This window comes from Anomalospiza imberbis, unplaced genomic scaffold, assembly GCF_031753505.1.
Source record: "Anomalospiza imberbis isolate Cuckoo-Finch-1a 21T00152 unplaced genomic scaffold, ASM3175350v1 scaffold_1318, whole genome shotgun sequence".
Taxonomy (NCBI): Eukaryota; Metazoa; Chordata; class Aves; order Passeriformes; family Viduidae; genus Anomalospiza; species Anomalospiza imberbis.
This window is the reverse complement of record NW_027099715.1, coordinates 1-16,897: the sequence shown is the minus strand read 5'-3', so window position 1 is coordinate 16,897 and position 16,897 is coordinate 1. Positions and strand designations below refer to the sequence as shown.

The 16,897-nt window shown below is 53.6% G+C and overlaps 1 protein-coding gene and 1 long non-coding RNA gene across 2 annotated transcripts; both read right to left on the bottom strand.

Annotated features, from left to right (window-relative positions):
• Nucleotides 1-84: 84 nt before the first annotated feature.
• On the bottom strand, nt 85-1,453 carry LOC137466064 (uncharacterized). Its single transcript, XR_010994976.1, has 3 exons — nt 1,309-1,453; nt 277-411; nt 85-202 (listed from the first exon to the last, which is right to left on the bottom strand). It is a non-coding gene; the product is annotated as an uncharacterized lncRNA (long non-coding RNA).
• A 4,637-nt stretch (nt 1,454-6,090) lies between these two features.
• On the bottom strand, nt 6,091-16,696 carry LOC137466065 (GRIP1-associated protein 1-like; the record flags this gene model as incomplete). The annotated part of the gene is made up of 7 exons (XM_068177979.1): nt 6,091-6,094; nt 8,249-8,295; nt 8,397-8,456; nt 11,549-11,641; nt 14,512-14,590; nt 16,339-16,386; nt 16,665-16,696. Coding segments are annotated over 7 exons (363 nt in total), but the record flags the coding sequence as incomplete, so codon positions are not given.
• Nucleotides 16,697-16,897: the final 201 nt, after the last annotated feature.

Below are 16,897 nucleotides of genomic sequence, written 5' to 3'. Positions count from 1 at the left end.
TGAGGGGGTCCATGTGACAGGTGGGACAGGTGACGGGGTCCAGGTGGGACAGGTGGGACAGGTGCCAGGTGAGGCTCAGGTGGGCCAGGTGAAGCCAGGTGCCCTCACCCGTGCGGCTGTCCCTCACGAAGCTCTGGATGATGGCGCTTTTCCTGCACAGATCCTCGGCCATGGACGCGCTCGACACCTCCAGGTGCCTCACCTGCCCGGGCGGCTCCGGGTGAGCGGCGCCCAGCCCCTCCCCGTGCTCCCAGTGCTCCCAGTGCTCCCAGTTACCTTCTCCTCCAGCAGCCAGCGCTCCTGCTGGCTCTGGGCCAGCCGCTGGAACAGCTCGGCCACCTCTGCCGGGGACAGGCCCCCCCCGGCCGGGACACCTCCGGCGCTGCCGCCCCCGGGGCTGCCGGAGCCCGACTGCGCCGGGGGCGGGGCCGGAGCCCGTCAGACCACGCCCACCAAAGCTCCGCCCCACCGCAGGGTGAGTTCAGAAAGGGGAGGGGGGGTGGCCACGCCCACATGGGGCTGTGCCCCCCAAACCACACCCCCAATGGGTCACAACCAAGCCACGCCCACAAACAAGCCACGCCCTAATTAACTGTACTCTAGTCGAGCCACGCCCAGCAAGCCACACCCCTTAAGCCACACCCTCCCATTGAGTCACACCCATTTAGGCCACACCCCAAAATAGCTTTAGTCTAGTCAAGACACGCCCACCAAGCCACACCCTCCCATTTGGTCACACCCATTTAAGCCACACCCCAAATTAGCTGTACTCTAGTCGAGCCACGCCCACCAAGCCACACCCCCTTAAGCCACACCCTCCCATGGGGTCACACCCATTTAAGCCACACCCCAAGATAGCTGTACTCTAGTCAAGCCACGCCCACCAAGCCACACACCTCCCATTGGGTCACACCCATTTAGACCACACCTGGCTGTGCTCTAATTAAGCCACGCCCCACCCAGCCCACACCCCCCACACCACACCCTTTAAAGCCATGCCCACACATGGCCACACCCCCAATTAGCACCCAGGCCACACCCCCTGAATTAGAACCCCTCCCATTAAGCCACGCCCCAAATAAACCACACCCTCCTTACATCACCATGTGTTGGACCACACCCTCTTAAGCCACGCCCTCGTAAAAACCACACCCAACTAAGCCACACCCCCAGTTTAACCCCAGTAACCCTGCCCATTAAGCCACGCCCATAAAGCCACACCCACACAAACCACGCCCATTCCCACCTCCCACCTATTAGACCACACCCCTTCAAAAGCCACGCCCCCCTCCTCGAGGCCCCACCCACCTTGGTGCTGCCGGGGGCGGAGCCATCGCGGCCCAATGAGGACACGGAGCTGCTGTCCCCGCCCGGGCCCCCGCCCAGGGGAGGAGCCCCCGTCCAGCCCCAGCTCCTCCAGCCCTGGGGGACCCCAAAACCCATCAGGGACCCCAAAATCCACCTGGGAAACCCAAAATTCACCTGGGAACCCCAAAATCCCATCAGGGACCCCAAAATCCACCCGGGAACCCCCAAAATCCCATCAGGAACCCCAAAATTCACCTGGGAACCCCCAAAATCCCATCGGGAACCCCAAAATCCCAACGGGGACCCCAAAATCCCCCTGGAACCCCAAAATTCACCTGGGAACCCCAAAATCCACCTGGGAACCCAAAATTCACCTGGGAACCCCCAAAATCCCATAAGGGACCCCAAAATCCACCTGGGAACCCCCAAAATCCCATAAGGGACCCCAAAATCCACCTGGGAACCCCAAAATTCACCGGGGAACCCCCAAAATCCCATCGGGGACCCCAAAATCCACCTGGGAACCCCAAAATTCACCCGGGAACCCCCAAAATCCCAACGGGAGACCCCAAAATCCACCTGGGAACCCCAAAATCCCATCGGGGACCCCAAAATCCACCTGGGAACCCCCAAAATCCACCTGGGAACCCCAAAATCCACCTGGGAACCCCCAAAATCCACCTGGGAACCCCAAAATTCCCCTGGGAACCCCAAAATTCACCCGGGAACCCCCAAAATCCCATCGGGGACCCCAAAACGCCCTCAGGGACCCCCAAAAACCCATCAGGGAACCCCCAAAATCCATCATGTTCCCCAAATCCCATCAGGGACCCATTCTGGGGTTCCCCCTCCCCAAATTTTAGAGTTCTCCCCCAAATTTTGGGGTTCCCCCTCCCCAAATTTTGGGATTCCCCCCCCCCTTCTCAAATTTCGGGGTTTCCCCCCTCCCCAAGCGTTCCCCCACCCCCACATTTTAGGGCTCCCCTCCCCAAATTTTAGGGTTCTCCCCCAAATTTTGGAGTTCCCCCCCTCCCCAGATTTTGAGGTTCCCCCCTCCCCAGATTTTGTCGTCTCCTCCAAATGTCAGGATTCCCCCCTCCTCCATTTTTGGGGTTCCCCCTCCCCAAATTTTGGGGTTCCCCCCTCCCCAAACTTTGGGATTCCCCCCTTTCCTCAAATTTCGGGGTTTCCCCCCTCCCCAAGAGTTCCCCCACCCCCACATTTTAGAGCTCCCCTCCCCAAATTTTAGGATTCTCCCCCAAATTTTGGGGTTCCCCCTCCCCAAATTTTGGGATTCCCCCCCCTTTCTCAAATTTCGGGGTTTCCCCCCTCCCCAAGAGTTCCCCCACCCCCACATTTTAGGGCTCCCCTCCCCAAATTTTAGGATTCTCCCCCAATTTTTGGGGTTCCCCCTCCCCAAATTTTGGGGTTCCCCCTCCCCAAATTTTGGGACTCCCCCCCTTTCTCAAATTTCGGGGTTTCCCCCCTCCCCAAGAGTTCCTCCACCCCCACATTTTAGGGTTCCCCTCCCCCAAATTTTAGGATTCTCCCCCAAATTTTGGAGTTCCCCCCTCCCCAGATTTTGGGGTTCCCCCCTCCCCAGATTTGTCGTCTCCTCCAAATGTCAGGATTCCCCCCTCCTCCATTTTGGGGCTCCCCCTTCCCAAATTTTGGGATTCCCCCCCTTTCTCAAATTTCGGGGTTTCCCCCCTCCCCAAGAGTTCCTCCACCCCCACATTTTAGGGCTCCCCTCCCCAAATTTTAGGATTCTCCCCCAAATTTTGTGCTTACCACCCCAAATCTTGGGGTCCCCTCCCAAAATTTTACATTTCCCTCTCCCACATTCAAGACCCCCCCCCCCCTTCATAAATTTTGGGATTCCCCCTCCCCAGATTTTAAGATATTTTTTTTTTCCCCCATAATTTTATGGCCTCCCCCAAATTTCGGGCCTCTCCTCCATTTTTTTTTTGGGGGGGGGTTCCCCCCCACCACCACCACCCCCCCCCCAAAATTTTGGGGTGCCCCCCTGACCCGCGCGGTTCCTGCTGGGGCACCAGCAGCTCCTGCAGCCGCTCCTGCAGCCGCTCCCCGCGGCGCCGCTCCAGCTGCAGCTGCCTCCGCAGATCCTTCAGCTGTGGGGTTTGGGGGAGATTTGGGCTTTTTTTGGGGAACCCCCGAATCTCTGGGGGGTGGGGGGGGGGAAAATCCCCAAAACTTTCGGGGGGGGTCCCCCAAAACCCCCCCCGTCCTCCCCGGCGCCCCGCCCCCCCCGGGGTCGCTCACGGCGGCGCTGCCTTTCTTCTCCAGGATGCGCTGCCCGTCCCGCACGTCCTTCAGCTCCTGGGGGGGTTTTGGGGGATTTTGGGGGGTTTTAGGGGATTTTTGGGGGGTTTAAGGGATTTTGGGGGTTTTTAAAGGGATTTTGGGGGGGGGGTTTAAGGGATTTTGGGGGGGGATTAAGGGATTTTGGGAGATTTTGGGGGGTTTTAAGGGATTTTTTGGGGGGGGTTTAGGGGATTTTTGGGGGTTTTTTTAAGGGATTTGGGGGGGGTTCAGGGCATTTTGGGAATTTTTGGGGGGATTTAGGGGGGTGTTAAGGGATTTTTGGGGGATTTTAAGGGATTTTGGGGGTTTTGGGGGGCATTTTGGGCGGGATAGGAGATTTTGGGGGAGTTTAGGGGATTTTGGGGAGTTTTTTGGGGGGATTTAGGGGGGTTTTAAGGGATTTTGGGGGCATTTTGGGGAGTTTTAAGGGATTTTTGGGAATTTTTGGGGGGATTTTGGGGGGGTTTTAAGGGATTTTTGGGGGGTTTTAAGGGATTTTTGGGAATTTTTGGGGGGGATTTTGGGGGGGGTTTAGGGGATTTTGGGGGGGGTTTAAGAGATTTTGGGGAGTTTTTGGGGGGATTTTGGGGGGTTTTAAGGGATTTTTGGGGGGTTTTAAGGGATTTTGGGGGTTTTTAAAGGGATTTTTGGGGGGGTTTAGGGGATTTTGGGGGGGGTTAGGGGATTTTGGGGGGGTTTAGGGGACTTTAGGGAGTTTTTGGGGGGATTTTGGGGGGTTTTAAGGGATTTTTGGGGGGTTTTGGGGGGCATTTTGGGGGGGGGGTTTAAGGGATTTTTGGGGGGGATTAAGGGATTTTGGGGGGTTAAGGGTTTTTTGGAGGCATTTTGGGGTGGTTTAGGGGATTTTTGGGGGGTTAAGGGATTTTGGGGGGGTTTTGGGGGGCATTTTGGGGGGTTAGGGGATTTTTGGGGGGGATTAAGGCATTTTGGGGGGGTCTAGGGGATTTTGCGGGGTTTTTGGGGGCATTTTTGGGGGGGGTTTAAGGAATTTTGGGGGGGGGGGTTTAGGGGATTTCTGGGGGATTTGGGGGAGTCTCGGGATTTTTTCGGGGATTTAGGGGAGGTTTAAGGGATTTTGGGGGGTTTTATGGATTTTGGGGGGTTTTTGGGGGCATTTTGGGGGGGGTTTAGGGGATTTTTGGGGGGGGTTTAGGGGATTTTTGGGGGGGGGGTTTAGGGGATTTTTTGGGGGGGTTAGGGGATTTTTGGGGGGTTTTTGGGGGCATTTTGGGGGGTTAGGGGATTTTGGGGGGGGTTTTATGGGATTTTGGGGGGTTTTATGGGATTTTGGGGGGGGTTCAGGGGATTTTTGGGCTGTTTTAGGGATTTTGGGGCAGTTTTGGAGCTGTTTTAGGGATTTTGGGGCTGGTTTTTGGGTGTTTGAGCTCTTTGGGCTCTTCTTGGGGGCTCTTTATTAGGGATTTTGGGGCTGTTTTGTGAAGTTCTGGGGCTGTTATGGGATGTTTGGGGATGTTTTGAAGCTGTTTTGGGGGAATTTTGGGGCACTTTTGGGCATTTCAGGCTGTTTTGGGGCAAGGTTTTGGGGGATTTGGGGGCTGTTTTGGGTGTTTCAGGCTGTTTTGTGGAAGTTTTGGGGCAGTTTTGGGAGGTTTTGGGGCATTTTTGGGCGTTTCACAGGCTCTTTTGGAGCAGTTTTGGGGAAGTTTTGGGAGGTCTTGGGGCAGTTTTGGGGGATTTGGGGGCTGTTTTGGGCGTTTCAGGCTGTTTTGGGGAAGTTGTGGGGCAGTTTTGGGAGGTTTTGGGGCAGTTTTGGGGGTTTCAGGCTGTTTTGGAGCAGTTTTGAGGCAGTTTTGGGGGATTTGGGGGCTGTTTTGGGGACAATTTTGGGCGTTTCGTGCTCTTTTGGAGCAGTTTTGGGAGGTTTTGGGGGATTTGGGGGCAGTTTTGGGGTTGTTTTGGGGGTCTCACCTGTCCTCAGGGCGCGTCCCTCGGCCTCGTGCAGCTCCCGCAGCCGCTGCTCCTCCCCCAGCGCCGCCCGCAGCTGCCCCAGCTCCTCCTGAGGGGACATTTGGGGACATTTGGTGACAAATTGGGGACATTTTTGGGACAATTCAGGGACATTTTGGGGTCAGTTGGGGACAATTGGGGGACATTTGGGGTAAATCTGGGGACAATTGGTGACAATTTGGGGACATTTTGGGACAATTCAGGGACATTTTGGGGTCAGTTGGGGACAATTGGGGACATTTGGGGACAATTCAGGGACATTTTGGGGTCAATCTGGGGACATTTGGTGACAATTTGGGGACATTTCGGGACAATTCAGGGACATTTTGGGGTCAGTTGGGGACATTTTGGGACAATTCAGGGACATTTTGGGGTCAGTTGGAGACAATTGGGGACATTTGGGGTCAATCTGGGGACATTTGGTGACAATTTGGGGACATTTTAGGACAATTCAGGGACATTTTGGGGTCAGCTGGGGACAATTGGGGACATTTTGGGGACAGTTCAGGGAGATTTGGGGACAATCTGGGGACAACTGGGGACATCTGGGGTCATTTTGGCACAATTTGGGAACATTTGGGGTCAGTTGGGGGCAATTTTGGGATAGTTGGGGACATTTTGAGGCGTTTTGGGGACGTTTGGGGGTGCTGGCAACACTGAGAGGGACAAGAATCACGACGGGGACGGAGATGTCACGATATTCCCCCCAAAATCCACCCCCAAATCTTCCCAAAATTCCCAAAACCCCTCAAAATCCCCAGCTCCCCCCAAATTCTCTGCAAAATCCCCCCAAATTTACCTCAAATCCCCAAAATTTACCCCCAAAATCCCACCAAATTTACCTCAAATCCCCAAAAATTACCCCAAAATGCCCCAAATTTACATAAATCCCCAAAATTTACCCCAAAATCTCCCCAAATTTACATCAAAATCCCCAAAATTTACCCCAAAATCCCCCAATTTACCTCAAATCCCCAAAATTTACCCCAAAATCTCCCCAAATTTACCTCAAATCCCCAAAATTTACCCCCAAAATCCCCCCAAATTTACCTCAAATCCACAAAATTTACCCCCAATCCCTCCAAATTTACCTCAAATCCCCAAAATTTACCCCAAAATCCCCCCAAATTTACCTCAAATCCCCAAAATTTACCCCAAAATCCCCCCAAATTTACCTCAAATCCCCAAAATTTACCCCCAAATCTCCCCAAATTTACATCAAATCCCCAAAAATTTACCCCAAAATCCCCCAATTTACCTCAAATCCCCAAAATTTACCCCAAAATCTCCCCAAATTTACCTCAAATCCCCAAAATTTACCCCAAATCCCCCAATTTCCCAATAATCCTCCCAAAATCCCCCCAAATTTACCGCAAATCGCCCCAAATTTTACCTCAAATACCAAAATCCCTCCAAAAATTACCCCAAAATCCTCTAAAATTTCCCCAAAATTCACCCATATCCCCCCAAAATCCCTCAAATTTCACCGAAATCTCCCTAAAATCCCCCAAAATTCACCAAAATCTCCCCAAAATTCACCCATATCCCCCCAAAATCCCTCAAATTTCACCAAAATCTCCCCAAAATCCCCCCAAAATTCACCCATATCCCCCCAAAATCCCTCAAATTTCATCGAAATCTCCCCAAAATTCACCCATATCCCCCCCAAAATCCTCCAGATTTCACTGAAATCTCCCCAAAATCCCCCAAAATTCACCAAAGATCTCCCAAAATCCCCCAAAATTCGCCCATATCCCCCCAAAATCCCTCAAATTTCACCGAAATCTCCCCAAAATCCCCCAAAATTCACACATATCCCCCCAAAATCCCTCAAATTTCACCAAAATCTCCCTAAAATCGCCCAAAATTCACCCATATCCCCCCAAAATCCCTCAAATTTCACCGAAATCTCCCCAAAATTCACCCATATCCCCCCAAAATTCACCAAAATCTCCCCAAAATCCCTCAAAATTCACCCATATCCCCCCAAAATCCCTCAAATTTCACCAAAATCTCCCCAAAATTCACCCATATCCCCCCAAAATTCACCAAAATCTCCCCAAAATCCCTCAAAATTCACCCATATCCCCCCAAAATCCTCCAGATTTCACTGAAATCTCCCCAAAATCCCCCAAAAATTCACCCATATCCCCCCCAAAATCCCCTCAAATTTCATGGAAATCTCCCCAAAATCCCCCCAAAATTCACCCATATCCACCCCAAAATCCCTTAAATTTCACCAAAATCTCACCAATTCCCTCAGATTTCATGGAAATCTCCCCAAAATCCCCAAAATTCACCAAAATCTCCCCAAAATCCCCCAAAATTCACCCATATCCCCCCAAAATCCCTCAAATTTCACCAAAATCTCCCTAAAATCCCCCAAAATTCACCCATATCCTCCTCAAAATCCCTCAAATTTCATGGAAATCTCCCCAAAATCCCCAAAATTCACACATATCCCCTCAAAATCCCCCAAAATTCACCCATATCCCCCCCAAAATTCACCAAAATCTCCCTAAAATCCCCCAAAATTCACCCATATCCCCCCCAAAATCCCCCAAATTTACCCCAAATCCCTTTAAAATCCCAAATTTTCCCCCAAATTCCCCCAAACCGCGCTGACCTCGAGCTGCCCCCCCGCTGCTGCTGCTGCTCCTCCCGCAGCCGCTCCTGGGGGGGGGGCACAGGGGGGGATTTTGGGGGGTCCCCGATGCCGGGGGGGGGGACCCCAAAAGTGGGGAGGGGTCTCGGGGGGGGTTTTTTGGGGTCACCTGGGCGGCCTCGGCCTCGTGCAGGCGCTGGCGCAGCTCCTCCCGCTCACCTGAGCACACCTGGGGGCACCCCAAAATCTGCCTGGGGCCCCCAAAATCTGCCTGGGGACCCCCCAAAAATTCTCGGGATCCCCAAAATCTGCCTGGGGACCCCCAAAATCTGCCTGGGGACCCCCCAAAAATCCTTGGGAAATTCAAAATCTGCCTGGGGACCCCCAGAAATCCTCGGGTCCCCAAAATATGCCTGGGGACCCCCCAAAAATTCTCGGGAACCCCAAAATCTGCCTGGGGACCCCCCAAAAATCCTCGGGTCCCCAAAATCTGCCTGGGGACCCCCCAAAAAATCCTTGGGAAACCCAAAATCTGCCTGGGGACCCCCAAAAAAAATCCTCGGGTCCCCAAAATATGCCTGGGGACCCCCCAAAAATCCAGGGGATCCCCAAAATCTGCCTGGGGACCCCCAAAAATCCTTGGGAAACCCAAAATCTGCCTGGGGACCCCCAAAAATCCTTGGGAAACCCCAAAATCTGCCTGGGGACCCCCAAAAATCCTTGGGAAACCCAAAATCTGCCTGGGGACCCCCAAAAATCCTTGGGAAACCCAAAATCTGCCTGGGGACCCCCAAAAATCCTCAGGGACCCCAAAATCTGCCTGGGGACCCCCCCCAAAAATCCTCGGGATCCCCAAAATCTGCCTGGGGACCCCCAAAAATTCTCGGGAACCCCAAAATCTGCCTGGGGACCCCCAAAATCTGCCTGGGGACCCCCAAAAATCCTTGGGAAACCCAAAATCTGCCTGGGGATCCCCCAAAAATCCTTGGGAACCCCAAAAATCTGCCTGGGGACCCCCAAAAATCCTCGGGATCCCCAAAATCTGCCTGGGGACCCCCAAAATCTGCCTGGGGACCCCCCAAAAATCCTCGGGATCCCCAAAATCTGCCTGGGGACCCCCCCAAAAAAAATCCTTGGAACCCCAAAATCTGCCTGGGGACCCCCCAAAATCCTTGGGGAACCCCAAAATCTGCCTGGGGACCCCACAAAAAAATCCTTGGGAACCCCAAAATCTGCCTGGGGACCCCCAAAAATTCTTGGGAACCCAAATCTGCCTGGGGACCCCCAAAAAAATCCTCGGGTCCCCAAAATCTGCCTGGGGACCCCCAAAAATCCTCGGGATCCCCAAAATCTGCTTGGGGACCTCCCAAAAATCCTTGGGGAAATCCAAAATCTGCCTGGGCACCCCCAAAATCTGCCTGGGGACCCCCCAAAAATCCTCGGGATCCCCCAAAATCTGCCTGGGGACCCCCAAAAATCCTTGGGAAACACAAAATCTGCCTGGGGACCCCCCAAAAATCCTCGGGAACCCCAAAATCTGCCTGGGGACCCCCCAAAAATCCTCAGGGACCCCAAAATCTGCCTGGGGACCCCCCCCAAAAATCCTCGGGAACCCCAAAATCTGCCAGGGACCCCCCCAAAATTCTCGGAACCCCAAAATCTGCCTGGGGACCTCCCAAAAATCCAGGGGATCCCCAAAATCTGCCTGGGGGACCCCCCAAAAATCCTTGGGAAACCCAAAATCTGCCTGGGGATCCCCAAAATCTGCCTGGGGACCCCCCCAAAAATCCAGGGGATCCCCAAAATCTGCCTGGGGACCCCCCAAAAAATCTTCGGGATCCCAAAATCTGCCAGAGACCCCCCCAAAAATCCTCAGGATCCCCAAAATCTGTCTGGGGACCCCCAAAATCTGCCTGGGGACCCCCCCCAAAAATCCTCGGGATCCCCAAAATCTGCCTGGGGACCCCCCAAAAATCCTTGTGAAACCCAAAATCTGCCTGGGGACCCCCCAAAAATTCTAGGGAACCCCAAAATCTGCCTGGGGACCCCCCAAAAATTCTCGGGATCCCCAAAATCTGCCAGGGACCCCCCAAAAATCCTCGGGAACCCCAAAATCTGCCTAGAGACCCCCCCAAAAATCCTCAAAGACCCCAAAATCTGCCTGAGGATCCCCCAAAAAATTCTCTGGGACCCTCCCAAACCCACCCAGGACCCCAAAACACCCCCAGGGTTCTCCCAAATCCCCCCCAGACCATCCCCAGACCCCCCAAATCCACCCCAGAACCCCCCAAATCCCCCCAAAAGGACCCCAAACTCCTCCAGCACCCCCCAAATCCCCCCCCCAGGACCCCCAAATCCCCCCGGAAAAGACTCCAAACTCCTCCAGGGCCCCTCCAGAACCCCCAAATTTCCTCAGAACCCCCCTAGGACCACCCAAATCCCCCAAATTCCCCCTGGAATGACCCCAAACTCTTCCAGGACCCCCCCACAACCCCCCAGATCTCCCCCAGGACCCCAAATTTCCCCTTAAAAGGACCCCAAACTCCTCCAGCACCCCTCAAATCCCCCCAAATTCCCCCACAGATCCCCCAAATCCCCTCTGAAATGACCCCAAACTTCTCTAAACCCCCCAAATTCCCCTCAGAACCCCCAAATCCCCCCCTGGAATGACCCCAAACTCCTCCAAACCCCCCCCAAATCCCCCCAAATTCCCCCACAGATCCCCCAAATCCCCTCTGAAATTACCCCAAACTCCTCCAAACCCACCCAAATCCCCCCAAGACCCCCAAATCCCTCCTGGAATGGTCCCAAACTCCTTGAGGCCCCCTCAAATCCCCCCAAATTACCCCCAGGACCCCAAATCCCCCCAGAAAGGACCCCAAACTCCTCCAGGACCCCTCCAGAACCCCCCACATCTCCTCAGAACCCCCCTAGGACCACCCAAATCCCCCAAATCCCCCCCCTGGGACCCCTAAGTCCCCCCAGAAAGGACCCCAAACTCCTCCAGGACACCCCAGAACCCCCCAAATTCCCCCCAGGACCCCCAAATCCCCCCCTGGAATGACCCCAAACTCCTGTAAAACCCCCCAAAATCTCCCAAGGACCCCCAAATCCCCCCCTGGAATGACCCCAAACTCCTCCAAACCTCCCCAAATCCCTCCAGGACCCCCCCAAATCTCCCCTCAAGTCCCCCCAGAACCCCCAAATCCCCTCTGAAATGACCCCAAACTCCTCCAAACCCACCCAAATCCCCCCAAGACCCCCAAATCCCCCCCTGGAATGGCCCCAAACCCCCCCAAAGCCCCCCAAACCCCCCCGTACCTGCAGCTCCCTCTCCAGGCTCTCCCTCTGGCTCCGGCTGTCCCGCAGCTCCCGGGCCTGGGCCTCGCTCAGATCCCGCAGCCCCCCCTGGGCCTGCCCCAAAAACACCCCAAAAACACCTCAAAACAACCCCAAAATCACCCCAAAAAACACGTCAAAATCACCCCAAAAACCACCCCAAAAACACCTCAAAATCACCCCAAAAACACCTCAAAACAACCCCAAAATCACCCCAAAAAACACCTCAAAATCACCCCAAAAACACCTCAAAACAACCCCAAAATCACCCCAAAAAACACGTCAAAATCACCCCAAAAACCACCCCAAAAACACCTCAAAATCACCCCAAAAACACCTCAAAACAACCCCAAAAAACACCCAAAACCCACGTCAAAATCACCCCAAAAACCACGTCAAAATCACCCCAAAAACCACGTCAAAATCATCCCAAAAACACCCCAACAACCACCCCCAAAATCACCCCCCAAAAACCACCCCAAAACCACCCCAAAATCACCCAAAAAATCACCCCAAAACCACTCCAAAATCACCCCAAAATCACCCCCAAAAACCCACGTCAAAATCACCCCAAAAACACCCCAACAACCACCCAAAAAACACCCCAAAAGAACGCCAAAATCACCCAAAACCCACCCCAAAAACCACCCCCAAAACCACCCCAAAATCACCTCAAAATCACCCCAAAACCACCCAAAAACCCAAAATCACCCAAAAACCACCCCCAAAACCACCCCAAAAACACCCAAAAACCACCCCAAAAACACCTCAAAATCACCCCAAAACAACCCCAAAAAGCACGTCAAAATCACCCCCAAAACAACCCCAAAATCACCCAAAAATCACCCCAAAATCACCACAAAACCCACGTCAACATCACCCCAAAACCACCCCAAAACCAGCACAAAATCACCCCAAAAACGCCCCAAAAACACCCAAAAAACCACCCCAAAATCACCCCACAATCACCCCAAAAACCACCCCAAAATCACCCCAAAACAACCCCAAAACCACCCCAAAAACACCTCAAAATCACCCCCAATACCCACGTCAAAATCACCCCAAAAACACCCCAACAACCACCCAAAAAACACCCCAAAAGAACGCCAAAATCACCCAAAAACCACCCCAAAAACAACCCCAAAAACCACCCCAAAATCACCCCAAAATCACCCAAAAACCACCCCCAAAACCACCCCAAAATCACCCCAAAATTATCCCAAAATCACCCCAAAAAACACCCAAAACCACCCCAAAACAACCCAAAAAAACCCCCCAAAAAACCCCAAAAAAACCCCAAAACCACCCCACAGTCACTGGGGGGGTCGATAGGGTCCCTATGGGGTCTGCGGGGTTCTATTGGGGTCTGTAGGGTCCCTGTGGGGTTCTATGGGGTCTGCAGGGTCCCTATGGGATCCCTATGGGGCTCTATGGGTCCCTATGGGGTTCTATGGGGTCTGCAGGGTCCCTATGGGGTCTGTGGGGTTCTATGGGGTCCCTGTGGGGTTCTATGGGGTCTGTAGGGTCCCTGTGCAGTTTTATGGGGCTCTATGGGGTCCCTATGGGGCTCTATGTGGTCTGTAGGGTCCCTATGGGGTCTGTGGGGTTTTATGAGGCTCTATGGGGTCTGCGGGGTCCCTGTGGGGTCCCTATAGGCTCTATAGGGTCCCTATGGGGTTTTTATGGGGCTCTATAGGGTTCTATGGGGTCTCTAGGGTCCCTGTGGGGTTTTATGGGTCCCTATGGGGTTCTATGGGGTCTGCGGGGTTCTATGGGGTCTGTAGGGTCCCTATGGGGTTCTATGGGGGCTCTATGGGGGTTCTATGGGGTCTGTAGGGTCCCTATGGGGTTCTATGGGGCTCTATGGGGTTCTATGAGGTCTGTAGGGTCCCTATGGGGTTCTATGGGTCCCTGTGGGGTTCTATGAGGTCTGTAGGGTCCCTATGGGGTTCTATGGGGCTCTATGGGGTTCTATGGGGTCTGTAGGGTCCCTATGGGGTTCTATGGGGCTCTATGGGGTTCTATGGGGTCTGTAGGGTCCCTATGGGGTTCTATGGGGCTCTATGGGGTTCTATGAGGTCTGTAGGGTCCCTATGGGGTTTTATGGGGCTCTATGGGGTTCTATGGGGTCTCTAGGGTCCCTGTGGGGTTTTATGGGTCCCTATGGGGTTCTATGGGGTCTGCGGGGTTCTATGGGGTCTGTAGGGTCCCTATGGGGTTCTATGGGGCTCTATGGGGTCTGTAGGGTCCCTATGGGGTTCTATGGGTCCCTATGGGGTTCTATGGGGTCTGTGGGGTCCCTATGGGGTTCTATGGGGTTCTATGGGGTCTGTAGGGTCCCTATGGGGTTCTATGGGGTCCCTGTGGGGTTCTATGGGGTCTGTGGGGTCCCTGTGGGGTTTGATGGGACTCTATGGGGTTCTATGGGGTCTGCAGGGTCCCTATGGGGTCTGTGGGGTCCCTATGGGGTCTGTGGGATTCTATGGGGTCTGTGGGGTCCCTGTGCGGTTTTATGGGTCCCTATGGGGTTCTATGGGGTCTGCAGGGTCCCTGTGGGGCTCTATGGGGTTCTATGGAGTCCCTATGGGGTTCTATGGGGTCTGCAGGGTCCCTGTGGGGTTTTATGGGGCTCTATGGGGTTTGTGGGGTTCTGTGGGGTTTGTGGGGTCCCTATGGGGTCTGTGGGGTTCTGTGGGGTTCTATGGGGTTTGTGGGGTCCCTATGGGGTTTGTGGGGTCTCTGTGGGGTCTGTGGGGTCCCTATAGGCTCTATGGGGTCCCTGTGGGGTTTTATGGGGCTCTATGGGGTTTGTGGGGTCCCTGTGGGGTCTGTGGGGTCCCTGTGGGGTTTGTGGGGTCCCTATGGGGTCTGTGGGGTTCTGTGGGGTTCTATGTGGTCTGTGGGGTTCTATGGGGTTTGGGGTTCCCTATGGGGTCCTGCCCCACCTTGGTGGCCGCCTCCAGCTCCTGCTGCAGCCGCCGGCCCCGAGCCTGCAGCTCCTGCGCCTGCGCGTCCCAGCGGGCCCTGGGGACACCCCAAAACATCGGGGGACACCCCAAAAAACACCCCAAAAAGATCGGGGACCCCCCAAAACCACCCCTAAACCACCCCAAAACCACCCCAAAACACCCCAAAACCACCCCAAAACATACCAAATACATTGGGGACACCCCAAAAACATCCCAAAAAGATCGGGGACACCCCAAAAACACCCCAAAAGATCGGGGACACCCCAAAAACACCCCTAAACACCCCAAAACCACCCCAAAATATACCAAATACATTGGGGACACTCCAAAAACATCCCAAAAACATCGGGGGACACCCCAAAAACACCTCAAAAAGATCGGGGACACCCCAAAACCACCCCTAAACACCCCAAAACCACCCCAAAACATAGCAAATACATTGGGGACACCCCAAAAACATCCCAAAAACACCCCAAAAAGATCGGGGACACCCCAAAACCACCCCAAAACATCGGGGACACCCCAAAACCACCCCAAAACAACCCCAAAAAATATCAGGACACCTCAAAACACCCCAAAAACACCCCAAAAACATCGGGGACACCCCAAAACCACCTCTAAACATACCAAAACCACCCCAAAACCACCCCAAAAACATCGGGGACACCCCAAAACCACCTCTAAACATACCAAAACCACCCCAAAACCACACCAAAAACATCGGGGACACCCCAAAACATCGGGTACACCCCAAAACCACCCCAAAACAACCCCAAAAAATATCAGGGACACCTCAAAACACCCCAAAAAACACCCCTAAAACATCGGGGACACCCCAAAACAACCCCAAAAAACATCGGGGACACCCCGAAAACACCCCAAAATACCCCAAAGCATCCCCAAAACACCCCAAAAACATTGGGGACACCCCAAAAAAACACCCCAAAACCACCCCAAAAACATAGACGACACCCCAAAACCACCCCAAAAACATCGGGGACACCCCAAAAACATCGGGGACACCCCAAAACCACGCAGGGGTATCTCAAAAAACATCCCCAAAACCACAGTGGGACACCCCAAAATCACTATGGGACCCCAAAAACATCAAGGACACCCCAAAAACATCCCAAGATTCATCTAGGACCCCCCAAAATCCCTCTGGAACCCCCCAAAATCCACCTGGGACCCAAAAACTCCCCCCAAAAATCTACCTGGGTCCCCAAAAATCCCCCCCAAAATCCCCTGGGACCCAAAAAAAATCCCCAAAAATTCCCCAAAAATTCCCCCAAAAATCCCCAGGGACCCAAATTCCCCCAAAATCCCCAGGGATCCAAAAAATCCCCCCAAAAATCGCCCAAAATTCCCCAGGGACCCAAAAAATCCCCCCAAAATTCCCCCCAGAAATCCCCAGGGATCCAAAAATTCCCCCAAAATTCCCCCTAAAATCCCCAGGGACCCAAAAAATCCCCCCAAAAATTCCCCCCAAAATCTACCTGGGACCACAAAGTCCCCCCCAAAATTCCCCAGGGACCCAAAATTCCATCCAAAATCCCCAGGGACCCAAAAAATCCCCCCAAAAATCCCCCCCAAAATCCCCCAAATTCCCCAGGGACCCAAAAAATCCCCCAAAAATTTCCCCCCAGAATCCCCAGGGACCCAAAATTCCCCCCAAAATTCCCCAAGGACCCCAAAAATCCCTCAAAATTCCCCCCAAAAATCCCCAGGGACCCAAAAAATCCCCCAAAATTCCCCCTAAAATCCCCAAAAAATCCCCCAAAATTCCCCCCAAAAATCCCCCACCGGCTCTCCTGGAGCAGCGTCTCCTTCTCCTCCTGCAGGCGGAGAAAACTGGGGGAAAATGGGCAAAAATGGGCAAAAAAAGGGGAAAATTGGGGGGAAATGAGGAAGAAATGGGGGAAAATGGGGAATAATGAGTGAAAAATTGGGGGAAATTGGGGGAAAAAAGGAGAAACGGGCAAAAAAAAGGGGGAAATTGGGGGGGAAAATGGGGAAAATTGGAAAATTTGGGGGAAAATGGGAGAAAAATTGGGGGAAATGGGGGCAAAGGAGGAAAAATGGGCAAAAAAAATCCCAAAAATCTCCCAAAATGTTGCCAAAATTCTCACCTTTCTCGCTGTTCCCGCAGCTCCTCCGTCAGCTGGGAAATTTGGGGTGGGGGGCACAAAATTGAGAGGGGCACCACTTGGAGCCCCCCCAAATCCCAGAATTCCTCCCCAAATTGCCCCCAAAATTCCTCTGGAGACCCCAAAATCCCAAATCTCTCCGGGATCCAAATCCCCAAAAATTTCACGTCCAGGAAGCCCCAAATTTCTCCTTGGAGCTGCCAAAAAAGCCCCAA